This window comes from Mobula birostris, chromosome 3, assembly GCF_030028105.1.
Source record: "Mobula birostris isolate sMobBir1 chromosome 3, sMobBir1.hap1, whole genome shotgun sequence".
Lineage (NCBI taxonomy): Eukaryota > Metazoa > Chordata > Chondrichthyes > Myliobatiformes > Myliobatidae > Mobula > Mobula birostris.
Window position 1 is genome coordinate 30046995 of NC_092372.1, and position 13776 is coordinate 30060770.

General features: G+C 38.7%; 1 protein-coding gene across 5 annotated transcripts in view; it reads left to right on the forward strand.

The window, feature by feature from the left end:
- The window catches only part of LOC140194957 (long-chain-fatty-acid--CoA ligase ACSBG2-like), a 99541-nt gene that overhangs the window by 41969 nt on the left and 43796 nt on the right, over positions 1 to 13776 (forward strand). For all 5 annotated transcript variants that reach the window (XM_072252423.1, XM_072252419.1, XM_072252418.1 and 2 more), the window contains one exon: positions 1134 to 1222. In XM_072252423.1, the coding sequence (XP_072108524.1) occupies positions 1134 to 1222 (89 nt within the window). The remainder of the gene's footprint in view (positions 1 to 1133; positions 1223 to 13776) is intronic.

Genomic DNA, 13776 nt, shown 5'->3' on the forward strand with positions numbered 1-13776 from the left:
GAGGTTGTTCCTGATGCTGTAGGGGTCAAGGTCTGGAGGTCACATGTATAAAGGAAGGAACTGAGGGTAACAAGAGGAAAATCTTTAGTTGGCTGTGATTCAGAATGAAGTTTAATTTCACTGGCATAGGTTGTGAACTTTGTTGTTTTGCAATAGCAGTACTTTGCAAAATATAATAAAAAACTAATTTACAATGAGATGTATATATAAAATTAAATTAAGTAGTGCAAGAAAGAGAGGACAAATAGTGAGGTAGTGTTCTTGGGTTCATTGTTCATTGGCAGAGGGGCGGAACTGTTCCTGAAAGATTGCATGTGTATCTTCAGGCTCCTGTACCACCTCTTTGATGGTAGCAATGAGAGGAGGGCATATCCTGGGTGATGGGGGTCCTTAATGATGGATGTCTCCTTCTTAAGACAATGCCCTTTGGAGGTGTTCTCAATGCTGGGAAGACAAGTGTCCATAATGGAGCTGACCGAGTTTATAACTTTCTGTAGCCTTTTCCAATCCTGTGCAGTGCCCCCTCCATACCAGACAGTGATACAACCAGTTAGAATGCTCTTCATGGTACACCTGTAGAAATTTGAGAGAGTCTTTGGTGACGTACCAAGTCTCCTCAAACTCGTAATGAAATATAGCTGCTGCCATGCCTTCGTTTAACTGTATCAATATGTTAGATCTAGCATAGATCCTCAGAGATGTTGACACCCAGGAACTTAGAACTGTTCAGCCTTTCCACTGCTGATTCCTTGATTTAAAAATGGCATGTGTTCCCTCGAATTCCCTTCCCTGAAGTCCATAGTCAATACCTGGGTTTTACCGATGCTGAGTGCAAGTTTGGAATCTGAAATGCACTGTCTTTGATTTGGATATTAATGTGGAGATTAGTTCATTTGAGGCCTTCAAGAGGAATTTGGGTGTCCTCAGTCGACCACTCTAGCCAGCTCCATTTCACCCACTGGGTAAGATAGTGGCTTCTGGAGGAGATCATGTGATATATTTTAGATTTCTTAATCACACATGTGCCTCATCTTATTAGTTTGCATTACTCAGGACCTCTGCACAATCAATAAAGTGTAATTACTCAAAATATGGAGAGTTGGATGGTAAAATTTTTGTGTTTGCGTTCACAGCTTGGACTGCAACGTTTCCATGGAGTTGGTATCCTAGGATTCAACTCGCCAGAGTGGTTCATCGCAAACTTAGGAGCAATTCTGGCAGGGTATGCACTCTAACTGTTACTTAGTGAACGTGGATTTGCGTGTTTAATTACTTTTGAAAAATTTAGCTAATGGATCCTGCTGAAGGGTCTTGTTCCAAAATGTCTTTCTTTCTTTTTCAATCTTTTTTATTGAGTTTCAAATTGATAAACATTACAATGATAATGATACAAAGAGATTGGGATTACATTAATAACGGTTAACGTATACAAACACAGACTCTGAGTAGCACATTTAATTTAAACCTCCCAACCGCTTAATAACTGAACATGAAAAAGATTCAAAAAAAGTTTTTACCCCCTACACTAAAAAAACCCAAAACAAAACAAAACAGAAATTGGGCTGCCATATTTCATTGGTTGAGATCATTCTTTGTCATTAACTCCGCTCCTCTATACACAAGCAAAAAGTTATTAAAAAGGATTCAGGAAAGGTCAACTTACATCATATGAAAATGTTGAATAAATGGCCTCCAAGTTTCTTCAAATTTAACCAAAAGATCAGTGGTACCTCTCCTAATTTTTTTCCAAATTTAAATATGTTATGGTTTGGGAAAACCATTGAAATGTAGTAGGGGGATTAGAATCTTTCCATTTAAATAAAATGGATCTTCTGGCTATTAATGTAACAAATGTAATCAAACGACAAGCTGAAAGGGATAAATGACTAAAGTCTATCATTGGTAATCCAAAAATTGCAGTAATAGGATGAGGTTGTAAATCAATACACAAAACTACTGAAATAGTATCAAAAATGTCTTTCCAATATTTTTCCAAAAGAGGGCAAGACCAGAACATATGTGTCAAGGAAGCTACCTCAGAATTACATCTGTCACAGACAGGATTTATATGACCATAAAAATGAGCTAACTTATTCTTAGACATATGGGCCCTAAGAACTACCTTAAATTGTATCAAAGCATGTCTAGCACACATTGAAGAAGTGTTAATTAGTTGGAGAATTTTCTCCCATTTCTCTATGGGTAAAGATACCTGAAGTTCTCTTTCCCATTCACTCTTAATTTTATCAGACATACCTAAATGAATTTTCGTAATTAAACCATAAACAATTGTTACTAAACTCTTCTGATAGGGGTTTAAACCTAAAAAAAATTTCTGTAATTTCAGTTTGATGTGATATTGGAAAAGTAGGTAAAATAACCTTCGAAAAGTTTCTAATCTGTAAATATCTAAAAAAAAAAGTGATCTAGGCAAATTATATTTAATAGACAACTGTTCAAAGGACATGAGAGAATTATCCATGAATAAAACATGAAAACATATTATTCCCTTCGTTTTCCATAAAAGAAAAGCTTGATCAGTTCTGGGTGGTTGGAAGAAAAAATTGGATATAATCGGACTTGATAGGATAAATTTATTCAATACAAAAAATTTACGAAATTGAAACCATATCCGTATTGTATGTTTATTTACTGGATTAATTGTTTGTTTATTCAGTTTAGTAAGTGCAAAGGGAAGCGAAGCCCCTAACATAGAAGCCAATGAGAACCCCTGTATTGACTCGCACTTGAGGTTCACCCATCGTGGACATTGAATTTCATCCAAATCTTGTGTCCAGAACGTTAGGTAGCGAATATTAATTGCCCAATAGTAGAATCTACAGTTCAGCAATGCCAAACCGGCGTCCTTTTTTGATTTGTGTAAATATTTCTTACTTAATCTAGGAATTTTATTCAGCCATATATATATATGAAGAAATTTTAGAATCAATAATATCAAAGAAGGTTTTAGAGATGAAGATTGGTACCATCTGAAATAGATACAGAAATTTAGGTAAAATAATCACAATAATAGCATTGATTCGACCAATCAATGATAGGGACAATGGAGACCATTTAGTAAGCAGTTGTTTAACATGATCAATTAAGGGTAAAAAGTTAACTTTAGATCCTTATGCTTCTTAATAATTTTAACAACCAAATAAGTAAAATAATCAGTAACCAGTCTAAATGGTGATTGTCTACAGATTGGAACTTGCATATTTAATGGTAAAAGCTCACTCTTATTAAGATTCAATTTATAACCAGAAAAACTACTAAACTGAGCAAGTAATAATATTACTGCAGGGATGGATTTCTCTGGATTAGAGATATATAGTAACAGGTCATCTGCATATCATGATACCTTATGCGTCTCATTCCCACGAATAATGCCAAATATATTGGGTGAATCACGAAGAGCGATTGCCAAGGTTTCCAAGGCAATATCAAATCGTGAAGGGATTAAAGGCCAGCCTTGTCTAGTACCGCGAAAAAGCATTAAAAAGGGAGATCTCTGATTATTAGTAAGTATAGAAGCCAAAGGTGTATGATATATCAATTTAATCCAAGATATGAATTTTGGGCTAAAATTAAATTTCTCAAGGATCTTAAATAAATATTCCCATTCAACTCTATCAAACGCTTTCTCGGCGTCAAGTGAAATAACACATTCTGGAGTTTTAGATGAAGTATATACACATCAACCTCCTAACATTAAAATACGTATAACGATTTTTAAAAAGTCCTGTCTGGTCGTCAGAAACAATTTGTGGCAATACATTTTCCAATCTAATTGCTAATATTTTGGAGAAAATTTTGGAGTCCACATTTAACAAGGATATAGGTCTATATGATGCACATTCATTGGGGTCTTCATCTTTTTTTAGGTATTAAAGAAATAGATGCTTTATAAAAAGATCGTGGCAATTTACTTACAAATAAGGTATCCTTTAAAATTCTACATAACCAAGGAGAAAGTAGACTTGGAAAAGATTTTAAAAATTCTACTGTATACCCATCCAGGCTGGGTGCTTTACCAGAATTCATCAAAGAAATTGCTTTCTTTATTTCTTCTTCCATAATGGGTGCATCTAATGTTAAACATTCATTGTGGTAATTTTTGAATATTCAATTTTCTTAAAAATTCATGCATTATGGTAGAATCGTCAGGAAATTCTGATTGGTATAAAGAGGTATAGAATTCTTGAAATGATTTATTAATTTCATCGTGATCAACGTCAAAGTACCATTCTGTTTACGAACTTTAATAATCTGACGTTTAGCCGAAGCAGCTTTCAATTGCTTGGCCAGTAATTTACCCAATTTATCACCATGTATATAAAATTGACTCTTAGATTTAAGTAATTGATTTTCAATTGGGGATGTTAATAACAAACTGTGTTGCATCTGAGGTTCAACTCTCTTTTTGTAAAGCTCCAAATTAGGAGCAACAGAATATTTCTTATCAATTTCTTTAATCTTATCAACCAATGTACGTATTTCATTATTAATTCATCTTTTCAATCCAGCAGAATATGAAATAATTTGCTTTAAAAGTGTCCCATAATACCCCACTGGAAATTCCTTCCGTAAAATTAGTTGAGAAGATAAAAGTAATCTGTTCTTTAATTAAGTTAACAAAATTTAAGTCCTGAAGCAGAGTAGAATTGAACCACTATTGTCTAGCACTGAAAGTTACATCAGTTAATTTGATTGATAGTTTCAGGGTGCATGATCAGAGACAGCAATTGCATCGAATCGAGAGTCAATGAAAAAGTAATCAATTCTGGAGTAATTATGATATACATGAGAAAAGAATGAGAACTCTTTATCGTTAGGATATAAAAGCCTCCAAACTTCTAAAATTCCAGAGTCAACTAAAAAGAAATTGATAAAAATAGCGGATTTGTTTGGAAGTACCTGACTAGGCGCAGACCTGTCCATCGAGGGATTCAGGCAACAGTTAAAATCTCTGCCCATTGTCAATGTATATTCATTTAAATTAGGAAGAGATGCAAATAAATGCATAAAGAATTCAGGATAATTGGTATTTGGTGCATGGATATTAACCATGACAACTTTTTGGTTATTAAGTAGAAACCATAGAAACCATAGAAAAACTTCAGCACAGAAACAGGCCTTTTGGCCCTTCTTGGCTGTGCCGAACCATTTTCTAAACCAGTAATTATCAGAAATCTACCATTCAGGTCTGAAGTTGTTTCATAGTGAACAAATGAAATTGAAGAATCTATAAAAATAGAGACTCCTTCCACCTTAGCCTGTGGATTAGATTGAAATTGTTATTCTTTCCAAAACCTAAAAAAAACACTGATTATCCTCCTTCCTTACATGAGCTTCCTGGGCAAAGATAATCTGAGCATTCAATCTATGAAAAACTTTAAAAATCTTCTTCCATTTAATCAGATGATTCAAACCATTCGTATTCCATGTAACAAAGTTAATAATATTATCCATTGTATTTGAATAAACTATATGGTGTGTAAAGGGTTAACCTTCCTGCATAGGAAACTCATGAATCAGGAAGAGGGAAAAAGGTTTAAAGAGGAACCGGAAGTTATGACAATTCAGACACATTTGCAGTTTCAGATCAGCCCAGATGGAAAAAGCTAAACTAAAAATAGCCCCACCCCCCCACCCACAAAGCCCTAACTGGCCAATAGACAGCCAGAAAGCTATCTAGACTCTTCCCTACCCCATCTCTCTTGAAGGCAAGTCTCCAATGAAAAAGGAATGCAAAACACCACCCGCAGTTGAAACATTGAGAAGAGAATGCCACAAAAAAAACACTAAGCAAATGTTTAAAAAAAAACAGCCATTTGCAAAACATTTTGAAAGGCAAGATTTTGGAAAGTGAAACAGAATACAACCTTACTAATATTTCAAGAAAAAAAATCAATCACCAAATCAGATTCTTAATTATTTTCAAAAACAAACGATTGAAAATAATAAAATAAAATAATAAAGGGAGAGAAATGAAAGGAACTTTAACATGAAAGCATGTTAAATATCCATACGCCAGAACAAAGTATGAGCATTATCAAACCAAGGGCAAAATTCTTCAAACTTTAAAAGTCCAAATCTATGAACTGGTTATTAACTTATAAACAAATGAATACAGGCATGAAGAAACAGCAAATTTATTAAACATCTGAGCTCGAACTTTGATCCTGAAGAAATTAATGTGCTTCGTCCATGGATTTAAACCATTTACATGATTTATCAGGCAGAACAACCCTTAGGCGAGCTGGAAATAGCGGAGCTGGTGGGAAATTTCTTTGATCTAACTCGGACATCACTGGTTTAAAAAGTGATCTTTCTTGCATTACCTCAGAACTGTAGTCTTCAACCAGACGGAACTTGAGATCTCCATGCACAATAACCCCTTTCCGATGAGCAATTCGAATGAAATGCTCCTTAGTATGCACATAATGAAATTGGAGTAACACAGATGGGAGTTTCAACTCCTTAGGGGGTTTAACTCTTAAAGACTGGTGGGCACGATCGAGTATAGGGGGAGAAGAAAAAACATCAGAGCCGAACACTTCCATTAAAAATTGAGAAAAAAATTGCTCTCAATGTCTTCACTGAGTCCTATTATTGGCAAATTCTGTCTCCGACTACGACTCTCCAAGTGAATAGTCTTGACTTTATACTGTTCCAGTGTTTGAGTGGTGGAAGTTAGTTTCTTTTCCAACAGATCCAGCCTGTGATCTCTCTGTCTCCCAGCTTCAATGAATTTGGAAATTTGTCGTTGTTGTTTTTCCTTCTCCTGCTTAAGTACTGCCAATCTACCGTTGATCTCCTTTAACAATACTTCCAAAGTAGTAAATCTTTTATCGAATTTATCATCCAGGAGCTTTGAGACAGCTTCCACAGTAAGTTGAGACTGTTTAGGCTGTTCAAAAACACCTTCTTTCTTTCCATTTCCATTACCGGCTTCCTTGCCTTCAGCTAATGCCTTTTTTCCTCTGGTAGTCATTTCCATCGATTAAAAATCAAAATTCAAGCATTTAAAAGTGTTATAAACACTTTGATATAGATAGTAAGAGGGTGATAAAAAGTTGGAAAAATGAACTGAGCAAAGCCAAAATGCAACCTACTCCATCTAGCGCCCCAAGAGAGTCCCCCGCAAAATGTCAACTGTACTCTTTTCCATAGATGTTGCCTGGTCTGTTGAATTCCTCCGGCATTTTGTGTTCGTTACTTTGCAGTTTTCTTCCCCCTGCTTTTCAAGAATTGTTTTGTTGTTAATTAGTGAATGAGAAAAACAAAAAAAGGGGGAAAAATAAAATTGAATGTGCCCTTTTTCATCTCAGTATCTCAACTATCCATTCAAACAAGTGGTGTGGAATCCTAGTAAGATTTGCGTTTGGTGAGAAAGCAGTATGACAGATGCTCCTGGCATATACCATTCAGTCTAGCCCAGATGCTCAACAGTTACATTAGTCTGAAACTCCTTGCCAATGAGTGGCTGAATATTCCTATTTTAATGTTTTGAGTCATGGATTAAAATTAAAGGCTTGCATTAGTTTATTCTATTTACAAACTGTCATTATTCACAATTATATTAATTTCATTAATGGCCTTTATGTCAGCAACAAATCTGATGTTATGTCTCAAATAACAAAAAAAAAAGCAATTTGCTTCTGCTGAGGAATGGTTGTAAATATGATTCAGAAACACGTCCTCCCTGGATTACAGCAGACTTCTGTTCCAATGAATTGTTTGTAACCCCGATCCATAGCATTTGTTGTAATGCTTTACAGCGCCAGCTGCAAGATTGGGGTTCAGTTCCTACCACTGTCTCCAAGGAGTTTGTATATTCCCCTCATGATCATGTGAGTTTCCTCCGGGTGCTCTGGTTTCCTCCCACATTCCAAAGATGTACAGTTAGGATTGGTGAGTTGTGGGTGTGCAATGTTGCGACTAAAACTGTGGAAACACTTGCAGGTTGCCTGTACAATCCTTACTGACTTGATTTGATGTAAATGATGCATTTTACTATCTGCTTTGTTATACACATAACAGATAATAAAGCAATTTGTAAGTTGGAAATGTGACCACAAATGTACTTATTATTAATTACTGAGATATAGCACTGAATAGGTCTGGCCCTACAAGCCACGCAGCCTGACAATCCCTCAATTTAATCCTAGCTTAATCACAGGACAATTCACAATAACCAATTAACCTTCCATCTGGTACTTCTTTGGACCATGGGAGGAAACTGGAGCACCTGGAGGAAACCCACACGGTCATGGGGAAAACGTACAAACTACTTACAGGCAGCGGCGGGAGTTGAACGCAGGTCAATGGTACTACAAAGCGTTGTGCTAACCATTACACACTACCATGCTGGTCTCACAGTAGAAGATGCCTGCAGCTCTGTGGCACCTGATTAAATCCATCCTGCCTTTCTTACAATAGAACGTATGTGCAGGTTGGGTGTTTGTAAGCTGTGGTAGAATTTAGATGTGGAAGTGCCAAGAGCATTTTTGCCAAGAGGATGCATTTGCACTGATGTGCTTCCACATGCTGTATTAATGCAACTTGTCAAACTAATGCCATTAACTTTAGCAAGCATTGCTAAAAATTATGTAAAGCAACATCACAGGAAGCTTCCATACTTTTGATGACATTAGAGGCCATTTGTCCCATTGAGTCTATTCTGGCTCTGAGAGCAAACCAATCAATTCCATTCCTGCACTTATTTCCTTGTAACCTATTTATATGACAGTCAACTTCCTTCTGATTCTCCTACAAGCGGACCTACACTCCAGATAGTTTACAGTCACCAGTCAAACTAATTACTAGCACAACTTTGGAATGTGGAGCAAAGCCAGAACACGAAGGGAAAACCCATCCTGTCACACAGACAGCACTGACGGTCAGGATAGATTTTAGATCTCTGGATCTCTGAGACAACTGGTCAGCATTGCCCTTTTGGAATAGTTAATATGAACGTGATTCTGTGTGCAAAAGGCAGAGTAATATCCAATCATCTTTCTGTTCTTCTTCTTCGTTGTCGTTTGCCTTGTGTGTTACACGCTTGGGTGGTCATGTCTCTCCACATCAACTGATCTCTCGCAGCGTCAATGATATCTCGCACACTTAGATCTGTTAGTTCTTTCACGGTGTCCATATATTTTCTTCTTTGCCTTCCTCTTCTGTGCTTCAGGCATACAGCCTTGTAATGTAAGGCATTCTATTTCTCCCTTTCTGATGACATGGCCCAGGAATTTAAGTTTCCTCTCATTTAATGTTCTCATTAAAGATCTTTTTGTATGGGCACGTTGGAGTACTGTCTCATTAGTTACCCTATCTCTATATGATATTTTCAGCATTCTTCTAAGAAACCACATTTCTGTTGCTTCTAAGTCTCTTTGGAGTTCTGGTGTTATAGTCCATGTTTTGGAAGCATGCACCAAGATTGACCAGATGTAACATTTTAGTAGCCTAAGCCTTGTTGTCATAGAAATGTGTCTGTTGGTAAAAATGGGTTCCATTTTTTGGAAGTTGGTTTTGGCAATGGCAATTCTTCTTTTTATTTTTACTTTACCTCTAGCATCTTGTGATATAAAGCTACCAAGGTAATTAAAGCTGGTCTTTTGTTCAATCTCTTGGTTACCGATGTACAATTGGCAGTTGGGAGTATCCTGCTGTTTTGATATTACCATACATTTGGTTTTTTTTTACAGTTGATGATTGATGGTTAAATTTGCACTTGTTTGTACTACTTTGTCTAGGAGGATTTGGAGGTCTTCTGCAGCACTTGCTATTAAGGTGGTATCGTCTGCATATCTTATACTGTTGATATTAACACCTCCAATTTTTATCCTATCTAGGTGGTATCGTCTGCATATCTTATATTGTTGATGTTAACACCTCCAATTTTTATCCCATCTAGGTCTCTATTTCTCTGAGAATCATTTCACTATAGATATTAAATAATTCTGGTGAGGCAACGCATCCCTGTCTAACTCCTCTTTGAATTTTAGTCCAACTGCTTATATTATCATCAATTTTTACCGCCGCCATTTGATTCCAATATAAATTTTGAAGCAGTTGTTGGTCCCTTCCGTCAATGTTTAGTTTAGCGAGAATTTGAAATATTTTTTCATGTTGCACATTGTCGAATGCTTTAGTGAAATCAATAAAACATAAAAAGACATCATCTTGATATTCAATTGCCCTTTCTGAAAGCATTCATAGTATGAATATTGCGTTCCTAGTTCCTCTATCTTCAATAAACCCATATTGCGGTTTAGAAGTTTCTGGCCTTAACTTGTTTTTAATTCGACTCAGAACAATTTTCAACAAAATCTTTATTATGTGACTCATAAGACTGATTGTTCTATAATTTTTACAGTCAATAGTTCCAGGAATTTTTGGCAGAGTTATAAATACTGATTTTAAGAGATTGTCAGGCAGTGCACCAGACTCATATATGCCATTAAACAGTTCAAAAAGAATATCTATGCCCAGATCTTCTAGGGCTTGTATGGGGTGGTTGGTCCGGACTAAATATCAGGAAATGCCAATAGTGATTATATAGCTTCTCCTACCCAAGACAACTCCGCCTTCACGTCGGGCTCAGGTCCGGGTGCACCCTGTCTCGCTGAAGGAGCTCTGTCTATGGCGAGTGTTTGGCGCCAGAAAAATAACCAGACCAATGGTGGTGGTGTCACCTAAAATCACTGAAGTCTCCGGCAGCAGGGAGATGGGTTCCAAGCTTTGGTGGAGGATTATCTTTGTACAACAGCAGCAAAGGTTGGGCGACATCTAGTGTATGGTTCCCAATCGGGAACACCTGTAGAGGTCAAATGCTCTAGTTAGATGAGCACTGCGGCAACAGAAGGCAACGGCAAACCACTGCTGAAATTTCTGCCTAGTCAATCATGGAAAGAATCCAGACAACAGTGTGAATGGGGTTGATTCTAATCAACAGAGCAGCAGCTTGCTCGGTAGGGCTAGTCGTGGGCTGCAGGTGACACCAGACCGTCATCCAGAGACTGTAAGCAATAGGGAAAGGCTAAGGGTAGCAACATGGAACATCCGTACACTTTACCAGAAAGGAAAGCTGGACAACACATTAAATGAAATGAAAAGGTTGGAAGTTGATATCTTAAGCCTGTCAGAAATTAGATGGACCGACAGTGGCAAATTCACTAAGAATAGTTCTCTGATAATGTATTCGGGAGGTCAACAGCATATGTATGGAGTTGGAATTATTTTAAACAAACATTTACCTTTCTGTTAGTGTGAGCAAAAAATGTTGCATATTGAGTGACACACTCAAGATACTGGGGGAGCTCATCAGGTCGGGAAGCGTCTATGGAAATGAACAAACGGTTGATGTTTTGCGCTGACCCTTCATCGGGACTGAAAAGGAAGGGGGAAGGAGCTGAATAAGATGGGGGGAGGAGGAGAAGGACTACAGGCTAGAATGTGATAGGTGAGCTTCTCTGTGGATTGTCACCTTGTCATGGTGGAGAAGCTTGTGTGGTCCTGTGATCCCGAGAGCAATGCCGTCTGGAGCTATGCCCCTGGTAGGGTCACCCATGGCGGTAAGGTCGAGGGTGAGGTCCCCAACAAAGAACAGTCCAATCAAGACCTCAGTGGTGGAACAGGCGGACAAAGTTACTTTGAACTCAATGGCTGTGAAGGCGGATGAAGGCTGCAACAAATTCATCAGCTCCAATCGTCGTGGTTTCCATGCCATTGGAATGAGTTGGTTGAGTTGTGAAGTATCGTGTGCTTCTTGGAGTGCAACATCAAGTACACGTTAAACAAATACACGCACAGGCATCTTCACTCTGTGTGCCACTTCTTCAGAACAAAGACCATCATCCTCGACCTCGAGGGATAGCCATGATGACGACGATAGGTGAGGGATGAAGTAAGAAGCAAGGAGGCGATAGGTGGGGAAAGATGAAGGGCTGGAGAAGAAGGAATCTGATAGGAGAGGAGAGTGGGCCATGGGAGAAGGGGAAGGAGGAGGTGACAGGTGTGTGAGGAGAAGAGAAGAGATGGGGAGGGTCAGAGTTGGAAATTGAAGAAGAGGGAAAGGACAAGGTGAAAACATACCGAAAGTTGCAGCTCACAGATTGAATATGAGGTGTTGCTCCTCCAACCTGAGTGTGGCTTCATCGTGGCAGTAAAGGAGGCCATGGACTGATTGGAATTAAAGTGGTTGACCACCGGGAAAGTCTGCTTTTTGTGGATAGAGCAAAGATGCTTGACAAAGTGATCCCCCAATCTATGTTGGGTCTCACCAATGTAGGGAAAGCTGCATCAGGAACATTGGATACAGTAGATGACCCAAGGGATTCGCAGGTGAAGTGTTCCCTCACCTAGATGGACAGTTTGGGGCCCTGAATGGAGGTTACTTGGCAACTGTAGCATTTATCCTGCTTGCAGGGTTAAGCTCCAGGAGGGAAATTCAGTGGGGAGGGATGAATGGACAGGAGGATTGTGGAGAGAATGATTGTGTGGAAAGCAGAGAGGGGGGAAGAAGTAAAGATGTGTTTGGTGGTAGGATCCTATTGAAGATCACAGAAGATGTGGTGAATGATGTGCCGGATGCGATGGCTCATGGTGTGGTAGATGAGGACAAGTGGAACTCTAACCCTGAGAAGACAGAAGTAACGACAGTGTGAGGGTGGATGTCTGGATAATGTAGGAGATGCGGGTGAGGGCACCATCAATGATGGAGGAAAGAAAAACCAGTTGTTTGAAAAAGGAGGATATCTCTAATGTCATGGAATGGAAAGAACGTAAGAAATAGGAGCAGGAGTAGGCCATCCGGCCCATCGAGCCTGCCCCGCCATTCAATAAGATCATGGCTGATCTGTCCGTAAACTCAGCTCCATCTACCTGCCTTTTCCCCATAACCCTTAATTCCCTTACTATGTAAAATCCTATCTAACTGTTCCTTAAATATATTTAGTGAAGAAGCCTCAACGAATTCCCTGGGCAGAGAATTCCACAGATTCACCACTCTCTGGGGAAAAAAGTTTCTCCTCATCTCCGTCCTAAATCTTCTCCCCTGAATCTCGAGGCAATGTCCCCGAGTTCTAGTCTCACCTACCAATGGAAACAACTTTCCTACTTCTATCTTGTCTATCCCTTTCAAAATTTTGTATGATTCTATAAGATCCCCTCTTATTCTCCTGAACTCCAGTGAGCATAGTCCCATCCTGGGAAGCTTCATCCTGGGAACAGATGCAGTGGTTACAAAGGAACTGAGAAAAGGGAATTGCGTTTTTATAACTAGCTCAGCATGGGTGCATGAAGCAGCACCAACACATTTACCAATGTAGCGCAGAAAGAGTTGGGGAGCATCACCAGGGGAGGCTTGGAACATAGACTGTTCCATGAAGCCATCAAAAAGGCAGGCATAGCTGGGGCTCATAGCTACCCCTTGAGCTTGGAGAAAGTGGGAGGAGCTGAAGGAGAAATTATTGAGATTAAGGACCAGTTCTGCCAAGACAAAGGAGGGTGGTGGTGGAGGGGAACTGTTCAGGTCTGTTGTCGAGAAAGAAGTGGAGAACTTTGAGGTGACTTGATAGAGGATAGAAGTGTGTAGAAACTGGGCATCCATGGGTTAAATGAGGTGATCGGGGCCAGGGAATTGAAAGCTGTTGAGGAGATAGAGAGCATGAGAAGTGTCGTGGCTGTAGGTGGGAAGGGACTGAGCCAAGGGATAGAATATGGAGTTGAGGTATGTGGACAGGAATTCAGTGTGATGGCAGA